The sequence below is a fragment of the Dioscorea cayenensis genome, chromosome 5 (genome assembly GCF_009730915.1).
Source record: "Dioscorea cayenensis subsp. rotundata cultivar TDr96_F1 chromosome 5, TDr96_F1_v2_PseudoChromosome.rev07_lg8_w22 25.fasta, whole genome shotgun sequence".
Taxonomy (NCBI): Eukaryota; Viridiplantae; Streptophyta; class Magnoliopsida; order Dioscoreales; family Dioscoreaceae; genus Dioscorea; species Dioscorea cayenensis.
The window spans coordinates 24,033,035-24,051,104 of NC_052475.1; the positions used below are offsets into that span (position 1 = coordinate 24,033,035).

An 18,070-nucleotide genomic window follows, 5' to 3' on the forward strand; every position below is an offset into this window, starting at 1 on the left:
TCAAGAGACATAAACATGTACGGTTATATATTTACTACCGTGATTTATCGATATGTCAAATATCATATAAAATTTTATATCTGTTTATTCATTGCTTAATCCACTGTATTAGGCGGTGATTGTTGAGGTTTTTTTTTCTTTATTAAATTTACATACATATAAATGCATCTTCTGGAATAATATTTTTACTTTTTTTTTTTGCATTTTCAACAAGCATAAAATCATTTACCAAAACTAAAGAAAAACGTAAAATACTTTATTTAATCATTTTTTAATATATCAATTAAATTGTCTAATTAATCCATGATGGTGTTTGCTTGTCGTATAAACTAAGTTCGCTTAATTATTCCCTACCACTCTTATCAAACACTTAGTTTGTGATTATGATCACTTCCACAAAATTAATTAACTTAGACAAATAAATACAATATATAATTTTTAAAAATATAATTTAAATAAATTTGTTTTTAAAAACAAATTCAAGTGTTACAATTGTAAAATGGGTAAATTTTTTTTATAGGGCATTAAATTATGACCGATTTTCATTTTGGGATCCAGACTTTAATTGAATAAAAATAGTTATCCAACTTCAATTTTGTTTCACTAGGTAGTTGCCAGAAAAATTCCAGTTTATTTTTGATGATGCACATGCTAAAAATTCTCTGTTATCATATATATTTAACACGACATGATATCCGCTCAGTTAACAATTCTATTTTACCTACTCTCAAAAAATTTCCGATGTCACATCATCAAAAAATAAACTAAAATCTATCAAATAATTTTTTTATAATACAAAATTGAAGGTGGGTAATTATTACGATTTAAATTAAAATTTAGAATCAAAATTTAAAAAAAAAAATCATAATTTAATACCTTACTAAAAAAATTACCCATTGTAAAACGCTACGTAAATTCAAATCCTGGCAAACACCAGTACGAAAGCATGAACACCGACACTGAAGGACAACGATTATATATATAAACGCATAATTTTTTTTTAAACATATATATATATATATATATATGTCTATATTAATGCATGGGAACATTGGGAAGGACTCCGTGTTGATTTATTGAACATCAGGTTTGGTCCAACAAACATCCGTTTCAGGTTCACATTAAGCCAAAGTTCTGACTAACGAGTAACGATAGCAATGTCTACTTTTTATTTTTTATTTTTTATTTTTAACCCCCTGTAAACTTTTAAAAGACGTCAATTTTCAGAATCCTTCCAGTTAAGTCCTTTTTAGGCCCATTGCCTTGGATGCTTCTCCACACCATCATCTTTTTGTTTCACTTCTTCAATTTATTTATCTAATTATACTTTTTCCCGCCTTTTAAATAAAAAGGTTACATATATATATATATATATATATCAAGTATCGTCTATTATCTAAAATTAAAATTAAAATTATCAACATGTTATTCTCGTTTTTTTTTTTTTGAATAAAATTGATAAACCACAAATTTATTATTAAAAAAAAGAAGAAACAAAAAGATAAAAATACTGAGTAAAGAAAAAAGCAAAACAAAAAACAAAGCCGACAGAATGATAAAAATAAAAAGCAATAAAATGGATAAAGAGGAAGAAAGCGAGCTGAGCTGACGAAGTTCACCATCTGGAGCACAGTCAGGTCAAATTTCTGAAAGAGGCAGATTCTCCCGAGTCATGGTGTCTGCGATTTCACCAGTAGTGTCCGTGGATCTGGAGCTCAGGAAGTTAAGAGAATGCTTGATCTTCTGAGCAGCATCAGATGGTTCCTGCTGAAGATATATTTTACTGAATATATTATTTTAAATTTTAGAAAAACCACAACTATAATGTGGCCAATATATATATATATATATATATATATTAAAAAAAGAACAGATTTATGTGACAATATTATATAATTATTTGACATTAAATATATAATATAATTTTTTTTATAAATATATATTTAAAAAGAAAGTCACAATAAATGCAGAGACACGGAGATTGGCTCTACAAAGTCGTAGGGGAGAGCGCCTTCTTCTTTCGGTGGTTCAGGAGCGAGCTAACCAAACAAGTCTTGGTGGTGTTCTAGAGAGAGTGTGAGAAGAGAGAAGATGGTGGAGCATTTGCTTGGATTACTGAGGGTGAAAGTGGTGAGAGGAGTCAACCTCGCCATCCGAGATTTGAGGAGTAGTGACCCTTATGTTGTCCTTAGGATGGGCAAGCAGGTTTTGTGTTTCTTTTTTCTCTTATTTTTCATTTATTTTTCCCTGATTTGAGTGTTGTTGATTTTGTTTTGTTTTGTTTCAAGAGAAAGTTCTGTTCTTGTTGATCAAAATTGCAACTTTTTAAGAGCGAAGAGTGTTTGTTTCGATGGTTGGATTGAGAAATGGGGATTGATGGTGTCTGTGAGAGTTTTCATTTGGAATTTAATGTTTTTGAGAAAGTTGTTTGGTTTGTGTTGATAAAAGAGAAATTTTTATCACTAGGTTTGATCCATGTTCTGAGCCATTTATTTGTTATCAGATCAGTAAATTAGAAATCCAAGCTTAAAAAGTCTGGGAGCAAAATTGCTTTCGGTTGAGGGTTGTTATCTTTTGAAAGCTAGAGGAGATTGTTTGGTTGCTATCCGCTGTGGAAATGGACAGGCCTTTCTTTTAGGAAAGCACAAAGGGGAGTATTCTGATTTACTTTAAAAACCATAGTTTAATAGTCAATTGGCTTCAATTTGTTGGAAGAGATTCTAGAGAGTGCCTTTTTTGGTTTTTGGAATTGTTGGGAGATGCGTATTTATCAAAAGGTTTTGTCTTATACTTTAGAGTGCTTTTGCTCCTACTAGTGGTCAATGTCTAATGATAATGATCTAGTTAGCAATTCTGGAAGAGAGGAATGAACTTCTAAAGACATAGCTTTATATGGCTGTTAACTTCGTCTTATGGAAGTATGGAACACATCAGAAGAAAAACCTCACTCCATTTTCGTGCATCTTTATAACTGATTTCGTCCCTTGTTATTGGTTTGCAGGATTATAGAAATAGTGTGTCTTGATGCTTTCTGCCAAGTAATGATTGAAATTTGATGACTTTCGTCCTGTTGGCCATTATTTAGTTTTATTTTTCACATGTCTGTTTGGGAAGAGAATTTGAATGCTCATAGCTTGTACTGTAATTTATGATGCAAAAGATGGCTATGGTTTACCAAAAAATTTGAGGGATGGATCATTCACAGTTTGATCACTTCAATATTTTGGCATGCCCTATGTGTTTCTGTCAAGCATTCGTAATTTGTAGTTTATATTTTATTGCCTTTGAACATCATATGTTTTTCATTTTTGTCCAATGACAATGTTTTTGGAATTTTATATTAAAAATGTCAAACCATGTAAAGCTCTTAGTTTTTTTATCCTTGTGTTTTTTCAAGGAAAAAAAATAAAGTAATGCATCAAGTGAGCATTGATGTGTTGGTTTTAGAAATGTTTTTCTAATTTTGTTTCATTCTCTCGGCCTGTGCTTCATCATTGACATGCTAAAACTCATTTATGATCTTGTTGCTGATGGAAATATGTTATATTCAATTTAACAGAAATTGAAGACTAAAGTTATCAGGAAGAATGTCAATCCAGAGTGGAATGAAGAGTTAACTCTCTCTGTGGAGGATTGTAGTCTTCCTGTCAGACTTGTAAGTATATGTTATTTCCTACCTACACGTTATTGTCATCTTTTCAATGATAATGAACATGCAATGCTCCTTTTTGCTGTAAGTGTGAATCAGATACTTAACCCTGCTGATGATTTTCCTTAAATGGGTTGATAATATATATTGGTTCATCAGCAGCTGTATGTTTGTGTCAGTGGTCAACCTTGATTTTGAAATAGTTGTATGCTTTTCTTTTAATTGAAGATAGCTGTCTCTGATTCACTTATCATGTAATGTTTCTTACATATGGCAGCACTTTCAATTTTTGTTTCATGCTCCTTGTTGTTGTAGTTCTTTATATCAATCAAACTGACTAGATCTCTGATGCATTTCTGGTGCCATTTGGCATCATTCCCTTCAAGATGTATTAGATTATGCATTTGCATGATTTAGGTTGCATATAAGCTCAAACTGAACAATAGGAACATAAATTATAGCCATTGTTATCATATGCATTCATTTTATCAGCCCTCCTTTACTCATTTTGACTATGACTTGATTCTGCTCTCTCTTTTTACTTGTCTGATTAACATACCTGATCAAACAATTGTAGATAACTTCAATGTTTGGTTATCACAGGAAGTATATGATAAGGACACATTCAGCTTGGATGATCCCATGGGGAATGCTGAATTTGACATCCAGCCATTTGTGGAGGTTCTGAAGATGAATTTAGCAAATGTCCCAAATGGTACTGTTATCACAAAAGTATCACCAACCCGACAAAACTGCCTGGCTGAGGAGAGCCCCATCTACTGGTCTGACGGAAAGGTCATCCAAGACTTGGTCCTTCGACTCCGCAATGTGGAATGCGGTGAAATTGAACTTCAGCTACGTTGGGTTAACGTGCCTGGCTCCAAGGGTTTGTAGGATATATTATCTGACACTGTTAGCCGGCAAGAATGGCCTTTTAGTTCCTCGGCCGCATATCCAATTTAATAGTACAATGGTTTGTTTGTAGTCCTCCTCCCCTGCGTCTGGTATATAAAACCTTAGCAAACGGTGATGGCAGTATTCTATATGAAACTTGAGTTATGATATAACTAGTTGTACATGTCTATATATCATACTATGATAAAATTTCTAGTTGTTTCTGGTTTGAAGTCTTTCCTTCTCAGTGTGCTTTATGTTGATGATGGATAGCATGGTGGCAGGAATTAATTATTCAGTACATGTGTTTTTATCCGGTAATACAGGATTTAAGCTCTAAACCCACAATTAAAAACTTATTATTACTACATCCAATAGAACTTGAATTTGAAATACTTGGAAATTCAACATTTTAATCTTTCTTAACCGGGGTTTGTGCATTAATGGAAAAGCAAATAATAAATATATCACTTTATTTAAAAAAAAATATAAAAATAAATACTGTTTTAGACAAAACTTATTATTACTACATCCGCAGAAGTCGATGCCCGCCCAAATAACTCTCCAACACTCCTACTGGCAGCTCTACGGGGTGCCATTCTGCGAGGCAAACCCAATCAAAATTAGACAAAACTCTAAAAGTTTAACTAGCTCTTGAGAATGTAAAGCTAACACATAAGTCATCCTAGCAGTCTAAATCAGAAGGTCTATCAGGAATACTAGGATCAAGATTAACTGAGAACTCTCTGATACCACTAAATTTGTCACGCCCGAACCCCGGCTCCCCGGGGCCCGGGCTGATCGACAAACGGCCACACACCCACCAGTCGAGGCCCAGGTAGGGCATGTAAGGCCTCAAAACCCTGTTCTCAACAAATCACAAAAAAAGTCTAACAGAGAGCAAAGGCTAGAAACAAGAATGGAGTTCAAAGACTAAAAAAGAAATAACTAAGTGTCTTTGCATGATTTGCTACAAATTTAATCAAATAAAAAAACTATGCCCACAACAAAGCGGGACTTATTACATGCTAAGAAGATTGGCGGTGCTCCCAACGATCCTCGCTAAGCTATCCAGTCATCGACCTCTACTCCCGATCCGAAAGAAAAAAATAACAACAAAAATTTATGAGCTTGATGACCCGATGAAGCACCCACTAAAAAAATATAGGGATCACTTATCAAAAAAATCATAATTTAATAATTTGCAAAAAAACCAACCATAAGTTTAATTCACTTAACATAGATGTCAAAAATTAAGCATATAGGTCCCCCAAAACAACTATTGCCCAAAAACAAATCACAAAAATTCATATATTTACCCTCGGTGACCCGAGACAAAACAAAAAGTCATATTTTTTTACCCCGTGACCCGAGCCAAAAATTAACAAAGGCCGATATTCGCGACCGACGGCAGCGTGGGAAACTATAGTTTCTAGAACAAAAATACGATGTCGACACGGTCGGGTGTTTAACCCCGATGTGAGGGTTATTGCAAAGTTAGTTGGGGACTAATTTCTATATCAAAGTACCTTGTTCACAAAAGCGATGAATTAACAAAAATTCAAAAATAAGCAAAAGCACAAGAATACGATAACATGATCCCATTTTTTTGTCATATCAAAAATAAACCAATTAATAGAATCCATACATTAACAGATAATAAAAATAATAATATTTGTTAAACAAAAATTAAATAAAATACCCAAAATCAGTAGAATAGAAAATCTGAATTTAAATAAAGTTAACAATAATCTTTAAATATAGTATCTGAAATTCACAAGCTATACTGTCTGAATAAAACAAATGAAATACAACTTTGAAATTCAAAAGTTAACTATAATTTAAACAAAGGAATAATAGTAAATAAAAAAAAAACAGGAATGATATGATCCTGATTGCAAACGTAGTATATATAATAATTAAAAATTTAAGAAAACCAACATTTAAATAATTTCCAGATCTCTTAGTTTAAACATATCTTTAATTCAAAAATTTAAATAATCATAAATCAAATACATGAAATTCAGATGGCAAATAATCAGGATTTAAAATGAATTAACTGAAAATTCAAATACTTGAAATATTCAGGATTTGAGACATCTAGACATTTCAGATTCTACAGGATATCATTAATTTGAAGTTTTAAATATATTAAAAATAATTCCGAAAATACTGTTAATTAAATAAATATAATTTGAATAATGAACTGAAACCTATCTATCACAAAATAAATAAATAAATACTTATTTTCACAAATTTAGCTAGTGTCAAAGAACGTATATACATAGCATAATTTATATGTGGGATACTTACCTGATATTCGCTAAATCCACAAAAATCCAAGTTGACTCCTACTTAACTCTCCACAAAAGAACCTATAGACATAAAATCAATTCAATAACCCTAACTTTACAAATTAACTAGGAGTCTTGGATTCCAAGTATAACACTTAATCTTATAAAGGATCAGAAAATAAATATCATTGGATACTATAAGACCTCAATCAAAACACTGCACATCCTAACCCAAACAGTACAGTGCATCAAGAAGAAAATTAAACTGCTAAAGCATTACTAATTAACCTTTGAAGGATAATATATATTCACACAATGGCATCCATAAATAACCAGGATAAAACATGGAGAAGTAAAGCTTGCCTGAATTCACTGAACCACTAGCAGAACTATAAAGAGAGAAACTTAAAAGAACATGAAGAACCTACAAGCAGAGAACATCTAACATACAACACCAAACAAACACCCAACACTGCCAAACAAGACCACCACAAGGTATGCAATCGGATGATCGCCTAACCTTGTATTTGGAAGTCGCTTAGATCCTCGTTTGACAATCGGGACTAGGAGAACCTCTCGATTACGCCACCACAACGCTAAAGAGACGATAGGGAGAAGACTGCGAAGTTATCCCTTTTTATTGAGATTTAAAAAAAAATCGCGCAGCCTAAAATATGGGTAGAAGGTTATGAAAGGATAAGATAAAACTTTTAAATGAAACTAATTAAATTAAATAAAAAAAACAAAAAGATAATTTTAAAGAGAGTGGGGTCCACAAACTCCTCCCTCCTTAGAAGGAGTTTAGTCCTCTAAACTTGTACCTAAGGTATCAAAAAAGATACGGATATCTCCCTTTTATCTCAGACTCCAACTCCCAAGTTGCTTCACGCTCTGAATGATTGCTGTAATACCCTGAACCTTTGGATAATTACTGGAAAAATATATTTAGGGTAATACTACGAGTCTTAGATGAGATTTTTGTACATAGTAATTTTGGTGAGAAACCCAAGTGGAAAGAATAAGGACCTAAGTGTAAAAGTTTTTAAAAGATTTTGGGTTAAAGAATAAATGAAAAGGATGGACATGAAATGTTTATGGAAACCGAGGACAGAAAGGTAAGATGGAAGGGATTTTTTTTAAAATGTTGTGTAATAACCTGGGGACCGTTGGGTAATTTGAAAGTATCTTTTGAGAATTATATTTCATAATTCAGGGATCATTGGTGAGTTTTTCAGGGACTGTTTTGTAAGAAAATATATTTTGAGGGAGTAAATGTGAATTTCGGCTGAATCATAAGATTGGAGAAAAATCTAGAATTGTTCATCTTCTTCTCCTTCATCCTTCCCATGCTACGATGAACTCGAGGAAAAAATTGAAAAAAATGAGAGAAATTAGAGGTTTTTTTAAAGAGAAAAAAACTTGGAGATCGTCGGAGGGAGCTCATGGGAGGGATGACTTGAGCTTAGTAAGAGGCTTCCTTGTATTATTTTTTTGGCATGGATGTATGTATGCATGTATATATGTATATATTGGTTATTTGATGAATAAAATGATAGATTTGAGTAGAAATAATCGTGGTTTTGTTGTTGATGGATGATGAATGGTTGAAGTTATTTGGAAAAAAATACTTGTATTTGTGATGAATCTAGCTTGAATGGAGGATGAGATTTTTCGGTTTTCTTGTAGTAATTCTTGTAGCACGAGATTAAGGTTTAGTTTAGTTAATTAAGTTGATTATTATGATGATTAAGGTGTTAATGATGATGGTTGGATTGGAATTGGTTGGGTTTAGCCAAAATTGATTTGGTTGAGTTGAATTGAATTGATTGAGTTGAGTTTGATTTGGTTTAACCAAAGTTTATTTAATTGAATTGGAATTGGGTTTGGATGAGAATTGAAGTGGTTGGGTTTAATTGAATTGATCAGTGCGGGTTTGATCAAATCAAGTTGAGTATGGTTGGACTTGAATGGTTTTGGTTGAATTAAATTGGTTGAGAGTTGATTTGGGTTTGGTTTTAGATGTTGGGCTAAAGGTTTGGGCTGAACCAATTGGAAGAGAATTGGGTTCGGTTGAACCAAGCTGGTTCAACAGAATTTGTATAAAAATTAAGTTGGTTCAAGGCTAGTGGGTTTAATTAAACCTGGTTCAGTGAATTTGAGTTTGGTTCGAGTGGAATTGAGGTTGGTTCAGAATGGTGCAGCCCAAATTGAGTTGGCGTAAGTGCAGATTGGAGACCAATTTGATTATGCGATGTCGAGGTTTGAACCGATTGGAGTGAGTGGGGCCCAATTAGAGAGTCGGTTATTGCTTTCATGTATTTTTACGTTTGGGTTCGATTATGTTTTTAGTTGTCATAATTGTTTATTTATTTTATTATGTTATCGCATGTAGGTGTTGATTAGGCTTGGGAGGGAGTTCAGGGTCTAGCAAGAAACCCAAGGAGACAAGGTGAGTTAGTAGTGGCTATTATTTTTAAATAAATAAATTATTATTATTTTGAAATAATTGTTTAATGGCTAGTATTTTTGGAAATAAATGTTTAAAGTATTTCATTTTATCATGTTTAATTAGCGTATAAAGGTCGAAATATACTTATATTTATTTTTCCTACGATGTGCCATGATAACCCAGTATTGATACATCGAGTTTTTGTATAATTATACGTATTTGTGAATAGTAGAAATACATGTATATGTGATTTAATTATTCAATTCATGTATTTATTTTTGGATGGAGTACATATCTGCTTTGATTTGGAATGATTTGTGAAATCATGTCGGCGTATTAAAAATGTTTTTACCGAGCAATATTTGTGGGCTGGTTTTCATTCACGGTATAGGAATGGTATTATGGATCTTTCTTGGTATTATACGTTGTTATACTTTTTGGCATTGGCTTTGTGGAAAATAATGGTTATTTCAGTGATGTGAATGCTTGTCTCGGATAAGGATCCCGTGATATGATTTATATCGATTGTATTATTCTTTGTATCTACTTGATGGTTTTGGGACGGTGACGGGCGGGCTAAGGCCCGACTCTGCGATGAGTGGGTCCCCACGGGCCGACCCTTTAGAGGTGGCGTGATGGACCTGAGTATTGATTTCTACGAGGGTCGGTTCGGTGGGAGCGGAGAGCCACGACTCGATATTCGTCGAGTGGCAGGGGTCACGGCCGGTGAGCCGATGGGTCGGCGTTAAGGACATGAGTTCCTTGCGGCTCACGAACCTAGCCGCTGCCACGGCGAGGGTTTAGAGAGTTTTCTGAACCATGTTATGATGGGTGAGTGTTGGGTATTCTTTGTATTTTTGAATTTGAGATTTATGTTATTTTTTTGAATTGTGATGAGGCGGGTCTCTCACAAAATTTGTGTTTTCTGAGAAAAATCAAATTGATCTTGATTTATGTTGAATTTATGTTTCAAAGAGATCTTTAAGGATTGTATTTTGCTAGAATTCTGGTATTTTGGAAAAGTTGGAAAATTATTTGAGCAGTTGGTATTTATATACTTTATATACATTGTATTTAAGTATTTAAAATTATTAAGCCACTACCGACCAACTGAATGTCTTTGTAAAGCTGCAGGAGAAGGACCCTAGATTGCTGTTCGACTATAGTGCTAGTCGGGGTTGAGTCAAAGATTGCGAGTGGGTCCCATATCTTTCTTTCTATTTATTGTTGTTGTGATCTTGTAGCGGTTGTACCCATAAATTTGAGTTATTGTATTCATGGTATTTATGTATTTGAACATCGTAGTTGGTGTAAAGTTGTAAATTGTGATTTGTAGGTCTGATTTTGTTTAAAACAGGGTGTCAGTTTCCAGTTAAAAGGGAATTTTAACTGATGGGTGCCACATTTACCTCAGTAGAAGGGGTGGGTGTGACAATTGCTCCATTGAACCTTGACATAAGAAATGACCCGGCTTCTCAATGTTTGCTCCTTAAAATCCACAATCTTTATAGGTTGCTTCTCATACGTCAAATCATTGCTAAGCTCAAAGTCAGAAAATTGTATCACATGGTCAGGATTCGGAATGAACTTCTTCAGCATAGAAACATGGAACACATCATGTACCCGAGACAGTGAAGGTGGTAATGCAAGTCGATATGCCACCTCACCAATGCGTTCCAAAAATCTCAAAGCGGACCGATAAACCCGAGTGTGAGCTTCCTTCTCACACCAAAACGAATAACTCCTTTAGTGGGAGCTACTCTTAAGAACACATGATCACCCACCTGGAACTCCAAGCTTCTTCTCCTATTATCTGCATAACTTTTACGCCTACTACGAGTGCTCGCATGAGGGCGATCTCCGATAAGAGCGAACTTTCTCCATCGTCAAGCTGCACAATCTCGGCCCTAACAATTTACGTTCTCCCACATCATCCCAACAAATAGGGTGACCTACATCTCACGCCATCTGATTGCCTCATAAGGAGCCATTTGAATGCTTGACTGATAACTGTTATTATAAGAAAACTCTATCAATGGCAAATGTCGATCCCAAGAAGGCCCAAAATCAAGCATACAAGCCCGAAGCATATCCTCCAGAATCTGAATTGTTCTCTCGGGTCGCCCATCGGTTTGCGGATGAAAAAGCGTCTTTGAGCGTCAATTTGGTTCCTAAGGCCTTATGTAGACTCCTCCGAGTGTGCCACGAACCGCGTATCCCGATCGAGACACAATAGTAGCAGGGAACACCATGAAGTCTCACCACCGATCAATGTACAACTCGACTAACTTCTCTAAAAGTCATGCCGATCCCCGACGGCCAGAAGTGAGCGAGACTTGGTCGACTCGTCCACCACCACCCACACACTGTCAAAGCCTTTGCTGGTTCGAGGAAACCCAGACACAAAATCCATAGCAATGTTCTCCCACTTCCACTCGGGGAATGGGAAGAGGGTCTGAAGTCCGCGGCCTCGATGCTCCACCTTGACTGCTGACGAGGTCAAGCAGCGTCTCCTGACGTGCGACATCTCTCTTCATGTTGATCCACCAAAAGATATCCTTCAAATCCTTGTACATTTTGGTGCTTCCGGGGATCTGCTCTGAGTAGCTGGTATAATGAGCTTCCTCCATGATTTCCTTTTTCAATTCTGAATTATTTGGAACACAAATCCGATCACCGAATCTTACTGAGCCATCTTCATGAATTCTAAACTGAACTTGGGTGCCCCTTTCCACTTCTTGCCGAATCTTCTGCAGATAACCATCCACTTCTTGTGTTGCTTTAATCCTCTCAGATAGAGTAGGTCTCACCACTAAACCTGCCAAATACACGTCGGTGTCCTTTAACACCACTTGTAGGTCCATTCGTCTCAAATCCTCCAAGATAGGCTTCTGGGAGGTGATTAATGTAGCAACGCTCTTGAAAGATTTCCTACTAAGGGCATCGGCTACCACATTTGCCTTTCCGGGGATGATAGGCGATGGTCGAAATCATAGTCTTTCAATAACTCCAACCATCTCCTCCGTCTCATATTCAGCTCATACGTGTGAAAAATGTATTTAAGGCTCTTGTGATCCGTAAACACCTCACAAGTCTCCCCATACAAGTAATGCCTCCATATCTTCAGGGCAAAAAAATCACCGCAGCTAACTCCAGATCATGAGTGGGATAGTTCACCTCAAATGGTTTCAACTGTCTAGAAGCATAAGCCACCACATGACCATTCTGCATCAATACACACCCAAGACCAGTTTTACAAGCATCACTATAAATGGTAAACCCTTCACCAGGAGATGGAAGTGTGAGAATAGGTGCAGACACCAACCGGTGTTTCAACTCTTGGAAACTTTGTTCACACTGATCTGACCACTGAAAACTTGCTCCTTTCCTGGTGAGTTTGGTCAATGGTGCCGCCAACACTGAAAACCCTTCCACAAACCGTCTATAATAACCGGCTAGCCCCAGGAAACTGCGAATCTCTGCCACATTCGTAGGTCTCTTCCACTCAACAACAGCTTCTATCTTCTTGGGATCAACAGAAATCCCATCCTTAGTTATCACATGACCAAGGAAAGCTACCCTGTCCAACCAGAACTCACACTTAGAGAATTTCGCAAACAGTTTCTTCTCTCTCAAGATGCCTAGCACAATCCTCAAGTGCTCTTCATGCTCTTCCCGACTCTTCGAATATACCAGAATATCATCAATAAAAACCACTACGAACCTATCCAAGAAAGGTTTAAATGTTCTATTCATCAAATCCATAAAAACAGCCGGGGCATTCGTCAACCCGAAAGGCATTACAAGAAACTCATAATGCCCATAACGAGTCCGAAATGCAGACTTCGACACATCCCCTGCCTTGATCTTCAGCTGGTGATATCCTGACCTGAGATCAATTTTTGAAAACACCTGAGAACCCTGCAATTGATCAAAAAGGTCATCGATCCGAGGCAATGGATATCGATTCTTTACTGTCACCTTGTTCAACTCTCGGTAGTCGATGCATAATCGCATACTGCCATCCTTCTTCTTCACGAACAAAACTGGAGCGCCCCACGGAGAAACACTGGGGCGAATAAAACCCTTCTCAAGTAGTTCCTCAAGTTGCTTCTTTAACTCCTTAAGTTCTGCAGGTGCCATCCTGTAAGGAGCCTTAGATATGTGGCTCGCTCCCGGAATCAAATCAATACCAAAAATCCACTTCTGCATGCGGTGGCAAGCCGGGGAAGATCCTCGAGGAAAAAAACATCGAGAAAACTCTCTGACCACCTGAATATCCTCTAACACTGGCCCTTCTGATTCAACTTCCACCAATGTTGCAAGAAACCCCGAGCACCCACCCAAGAGTAATTTCCGAGCTTGTAAAGCGGAAATCACACGAGGCGGTGACACAGACTCATTTCCACGAAAGGTGAACTCGACTTCACCGAGGGATTTTAAACACTACCCTTTTTGCATAACAATCAGCGACGGCATGAAATCTAGAGCAGAAAAATCCATTCCCAAAAATGATATCATAGTCGATCATACCCATAACATGAAGACGAGCTAGCAACTCATGACCCAGCAACAATAATGGGGACGAGTTCTCACATGCTCTACTAAGAACAATATCAACTCCCACTGGGGGTAGCAACACACAAATCATACTCAAAAGTAGTAACAGGCAAAACATGCTTCCGAATAAAAGCAGACGAGATAAACGAATGTGTAGCTCCAGAATCAAATAAGACACAGGCATATGTGGAATAAAGCGATAATATACTGACACCACTTGCATTTTGAGGCATGAGCATCCTCTCGAGTCAATGCATAAACTCGTCCTTGTGTCTTGGCCTTCCAACTTTATGCTTTGAGTTGAGGATGAGGGTTGCTCAGCGACCATCTCCTTTCCCTCGTGACTGACCCACGGAACCACGAGGGTTTAGGTGTTGGTTCATGCCTAGAATTTTTGAGCTGTAGAGGATCTTTGTGCTCCAGAAGACTGCATCTGTGGACACTCGGCAATATGGTGCTCAGATCGCCACACCGTAACATGCCCCTGTAACCCACTGCAATCCTTAGAGTCATGCGCACCACCACAAGTAGAGCATTTCTTCGGCGAGCGAGAAGAAGCGGTGGCAATCCTCGAGATCTACGAGTGGCGGCTCACCCATTGTTTGAGACTTATTCGACCCACATCGGACTTGGATCTTCCTCCATTCCCGATGATTACGGTCTCCCTTGTTGTCAAAACTTCTATCTCTCTTCTTCGAAATCTTACGCTTTGATCCTGGTGTCACCCCAAACGAGTGTCCAATGACTTAGCGGCCCCTACCACCTCTGCATAGGCGGTCGGTGTAAAGCGGCTAAACCCCTCCGAATATGTGCTGCAGAACCTCCCTCAAAGCGTCGAGCCTCGCTTTGATCATCATCAACCAACTTCGGAGCATACCTAGAAAGCCTGTCGAATTCCATCTCATACTCATCAACAGACATACTCCCCTGCGTCAAGTTAATGAATTTTCTCTCAAACTGCACCATCTTGTCTCTGGTGAAGTATTTACAGAAAAGGGCTTTCCTCAGTGCTCCCAAGATTCAAACTCCTTTCCACGACGAATCACGAAGTTCTCCTCTGTACCGATGGTTTTTGCGGTCCCTTGAGCATGTACACTCCGAACCTAAGCTTTTCTTCTTCATTACACTTCATCACTGCAAAAGCTTTCTCCATTTCTTCTACCCAAACCTCCACATCATCAGGATTGGTAGTGCCCTCAAACGGTAACGGACCCGGATCTTTTTGAATTCCATAATAGTCTTCTCCTTAAGCTCACGGGAAGTAGAGCGGAGGCGGGAGGAGGCGGCGATGGTGGGGGTGGTCGTCGCTTGTTCTTGTCTGCAGTCACGCACCATGCCTACCACCTCTCGAACCAACTCCATCATAGCTTCATCTCTATCCACCCTTCCGGCCCCTACTTCAGTGGGGGCATCCGCAGAAGTCGATGCCCTGCCCAAATAACTCTCCAACACTCCTCTCGGCAGCTCTACGAGGGTGCCATTCTGCAGGCAAACCCAATCAAAAATTAGACAAAACTCTAAAAAGTTTAACTAGCTCTTGAGAATGTAAAAGCTAACACATAAGTCATCCTAGCAGTCTAAATCAGAAGGTCTATCAGGAATACTAGGATCAAGATTAACTGAGAACTCTCTGATACCACTAAATTTGTCACGCCCCGAACCTGGCTCCCCAGGCCCAGTGCACTGACAAACGGCCACACACCCACCAAGGTGAGGCCCAGTAGGCATGTAAGGCCTCAAAACCTGTTATCAACAAATCACAAAAAAAGTCTAACGAGAGCAAAGGCTAGAAACAAGAATGGAGTTCAGACACTAAAAAGAAATAACTAAGTGTCTTGCCAGCAGTTGCTACAAATTTAATCAAATAAAAAAACTATGCCCACAACAAAGCGGGACTTATTACATGCTAAGAAGATTGAGCGGTGCCCCAACGATCCTTGCTAAGCTATCCGTCACTGACCTCTACTCCTGATCTGAAAGAAAAAAATAACAACAAAATTTATGAGCTTGACAGCTCAGTAAGCACCCACTAAAAATATAGGGATCACTTATCAAAATCATAATTTAATAATTTGCAAAAAACCAACCATAAGTTTAATTCACTTAACATAGATGTCAAAAATTAAGCATATAGGTCCCCCAAAACAACTATTGCCCAAAAACAAATCACAAAAATTCATATATTTACCCTCGGTGACCCGAGACAAAAACAAAAAGTCATATTTTTTTACCCTCGGTGACCCGAGCCAAAAATTAACAAAGGCCGATATTCGCACCGACGGCAGCGGTGGGGAAACTATAGTTTCTAGAACAAAAATACGTGTCGACACGGTCGGGTGTTTAACCCCGATGACGAGGGGTTATTGCAAAGTTAGTTGGGGACTAATTTCTATATCAAAAGTACCTTGTTCACAAAAGCGATGAATTAACAAAAATTCAAAAATAAGCAAAAGCACAAGAATACGATAACATGATCCCATTTTTTTGTCATATCAAAAATAAACCAATTAATAGAATCCATACATTAACAGATAATAAAAATAATAATATTTGTTAAACAAAAATTAAATAAAATACCCAAAATCAGTAGAATAGAAAATCTGAATTTAAATAAAAGTTAACAATAATCTTTAAATATAGTATCTGAAATTCACAAGCTATACTGTCTGAATAAAACAAATGAAATACAACTTTGAAATTCAAAAGTTAACTATAATTTAAACAAAGGAATAATAGTAAATAAAAAAAAAACAGGAATGATATGATCCTGATTGCAAACGTAGTATATATAATAATTAAAAATTTAAGAAAACCAACATTTAAATAATTTCCAGATCTCTTAGTTTAAAACATATCTTTAATTCAAAAAAATTTAAATAATCATAAATCAAATACATGAAATTCAGATGGCAAATAATCAGGATTTAAAATGAATTAACTGAAAATTCAAATACTTGAAATATTCAGGATTTGAGACATCTAGACATTTCAGATTCTACAGGATATCATTAATTTGAAGTTTTAAATATATTAAAAATAATTCCGAAAATACTGTTAATTAAATAAATATAATTTGAATAATGAACTGAAACCTATCTATCACAAAATAAATAAATAAATACTTATTTTCACAAATTTAGCTAGTGTCAAAGAACGTATATACATAGCATAATTTATATGTGGGATACTTACCTGATATTCGCTAAATCCACAAAAATCCAAGTTGACTCCTACTTAACTCTCCACAAAAGAACCTATAGACATAAAAATCAATTCAATAACCCTAACTTTACAAATTAACTAGGAGTCTTGGATTCCAAGTATAACACTTAATCTTATAAAGGATCGGGAAAAATAAATATCATTGGATACTATAAGACCTCAATCAAAACACTCGCACATCCTAACCCAAACGATGACAGATGCATCAAGAAGAAAAATTAAAGCTGCTAAAAGCATTACTAATTAACCTTTGAAGGATAATATATATTCACACAATGGCATCCATAAATAACTGGGGATAAAACATGGAGAAGTAAAAGCTTGCTCGAATTCATCTGAACCACTAGCGAACTATAAAAGAACGTATTTAATAGAGAAACTTAAAAAGAACATGAAGAACCTCATGCAGAGAACATCTAACATACAACACCAAACAAACACCCAACATCGCCAAACAAGACCACCACAAGGTGCAATCGGATGATCGCCTAACCTTGTATTTGGAAGTCGCTTAGATCCTCGTTTGACAATCGGGACTAGGAGAACCTCTCGATTCTGCCACCACAACGCTAAAGAGACGATAGGGAGAAGACTGCGAAGTTATCCCTTTTTATTGAGATTTAAAAAAAAATCGCGCAGCCTATGGGTAGAAGGTTATGAAAGGATAAGATAAAACTTTTAAATGAAACTAATTAAATTAAATAAAAAAAACAAAAAGATAATTTTAAAGAGAGTGGGGTCCACACCCCCCAAACGAAGCCTTAAATATGAGAATCCATCATCTAGGGACGTCCCTAGATTTCAAATCTAGGGATGTCCATAGTAGTCATCGAATGAAAATCTGACGGCTTTTATCATTATGAACAGTAGAAACCGCGTTCTACAGTGATCATAAACAGTAAAAAGGTGTACAGTGTTCATATAATCAATCAACCATCGGATGATGATCCAACGGCTTAGATTTAAAACATCCATAGATTTCAAATCTAGGTACTTACTTAG

The 18,070-nt window shown here is 36.6% G+C and overlaps 1 protein-coding gene across 1 annotated transcript; it reads left to right on the forward strand.

Moving 5' to 3' along the window:
• Positions 1-1,967: 1,967 nt before the first annotated feature.
• On the forward strand, positions 1,968-4,776 carry LOC120262293 (GTPase activating protein 1-like). The gene is made up of 3 exons (XM_039270386.1): positions 1,968-2,205; positions 3,560-3,655; positions 4,253-4,776. The coding sequence occupies exons 1-3, from the start codon at positions 2,092-2,094 to the stop codon at positions 4,541-4,543; spliced, it is 501 nt and encodes a 166-aa protein (XP_039126320.1). The 5' UTR covers positions 1,968-2,091; the 3' UTR covers positions 4,544-4,776.
• The last annotated feature ends 13,294 nt before the right edge of the window (positions 4,777-18,070 follow it).

Excerpts from the sequence above, each read along its gene's own strand:
- LOC120262293 (XM_039270386.1), top strand. The coding sequence starts at position 2,092 with ATGGTGGAGCATTTGCTTGGATTACTGAGGGTGAAAGTGGTGAGAGGA. Across the intron at positions 2,206-3,559 it reads TCCTTAGGATGGGCAAGCAG|AAATTGAAGACTAAAGTTAT; the intron begins GTTTTGTGTTTC and ends TCAATTTAACAG. Across the intron at positions 3,656-4,252 it reads GTAGTCTTCCTGTCAGACTT|GAAGTATATGATAAGGACAC; the intron begins GTAAGTATATGT and ends TGGTTATCACAG.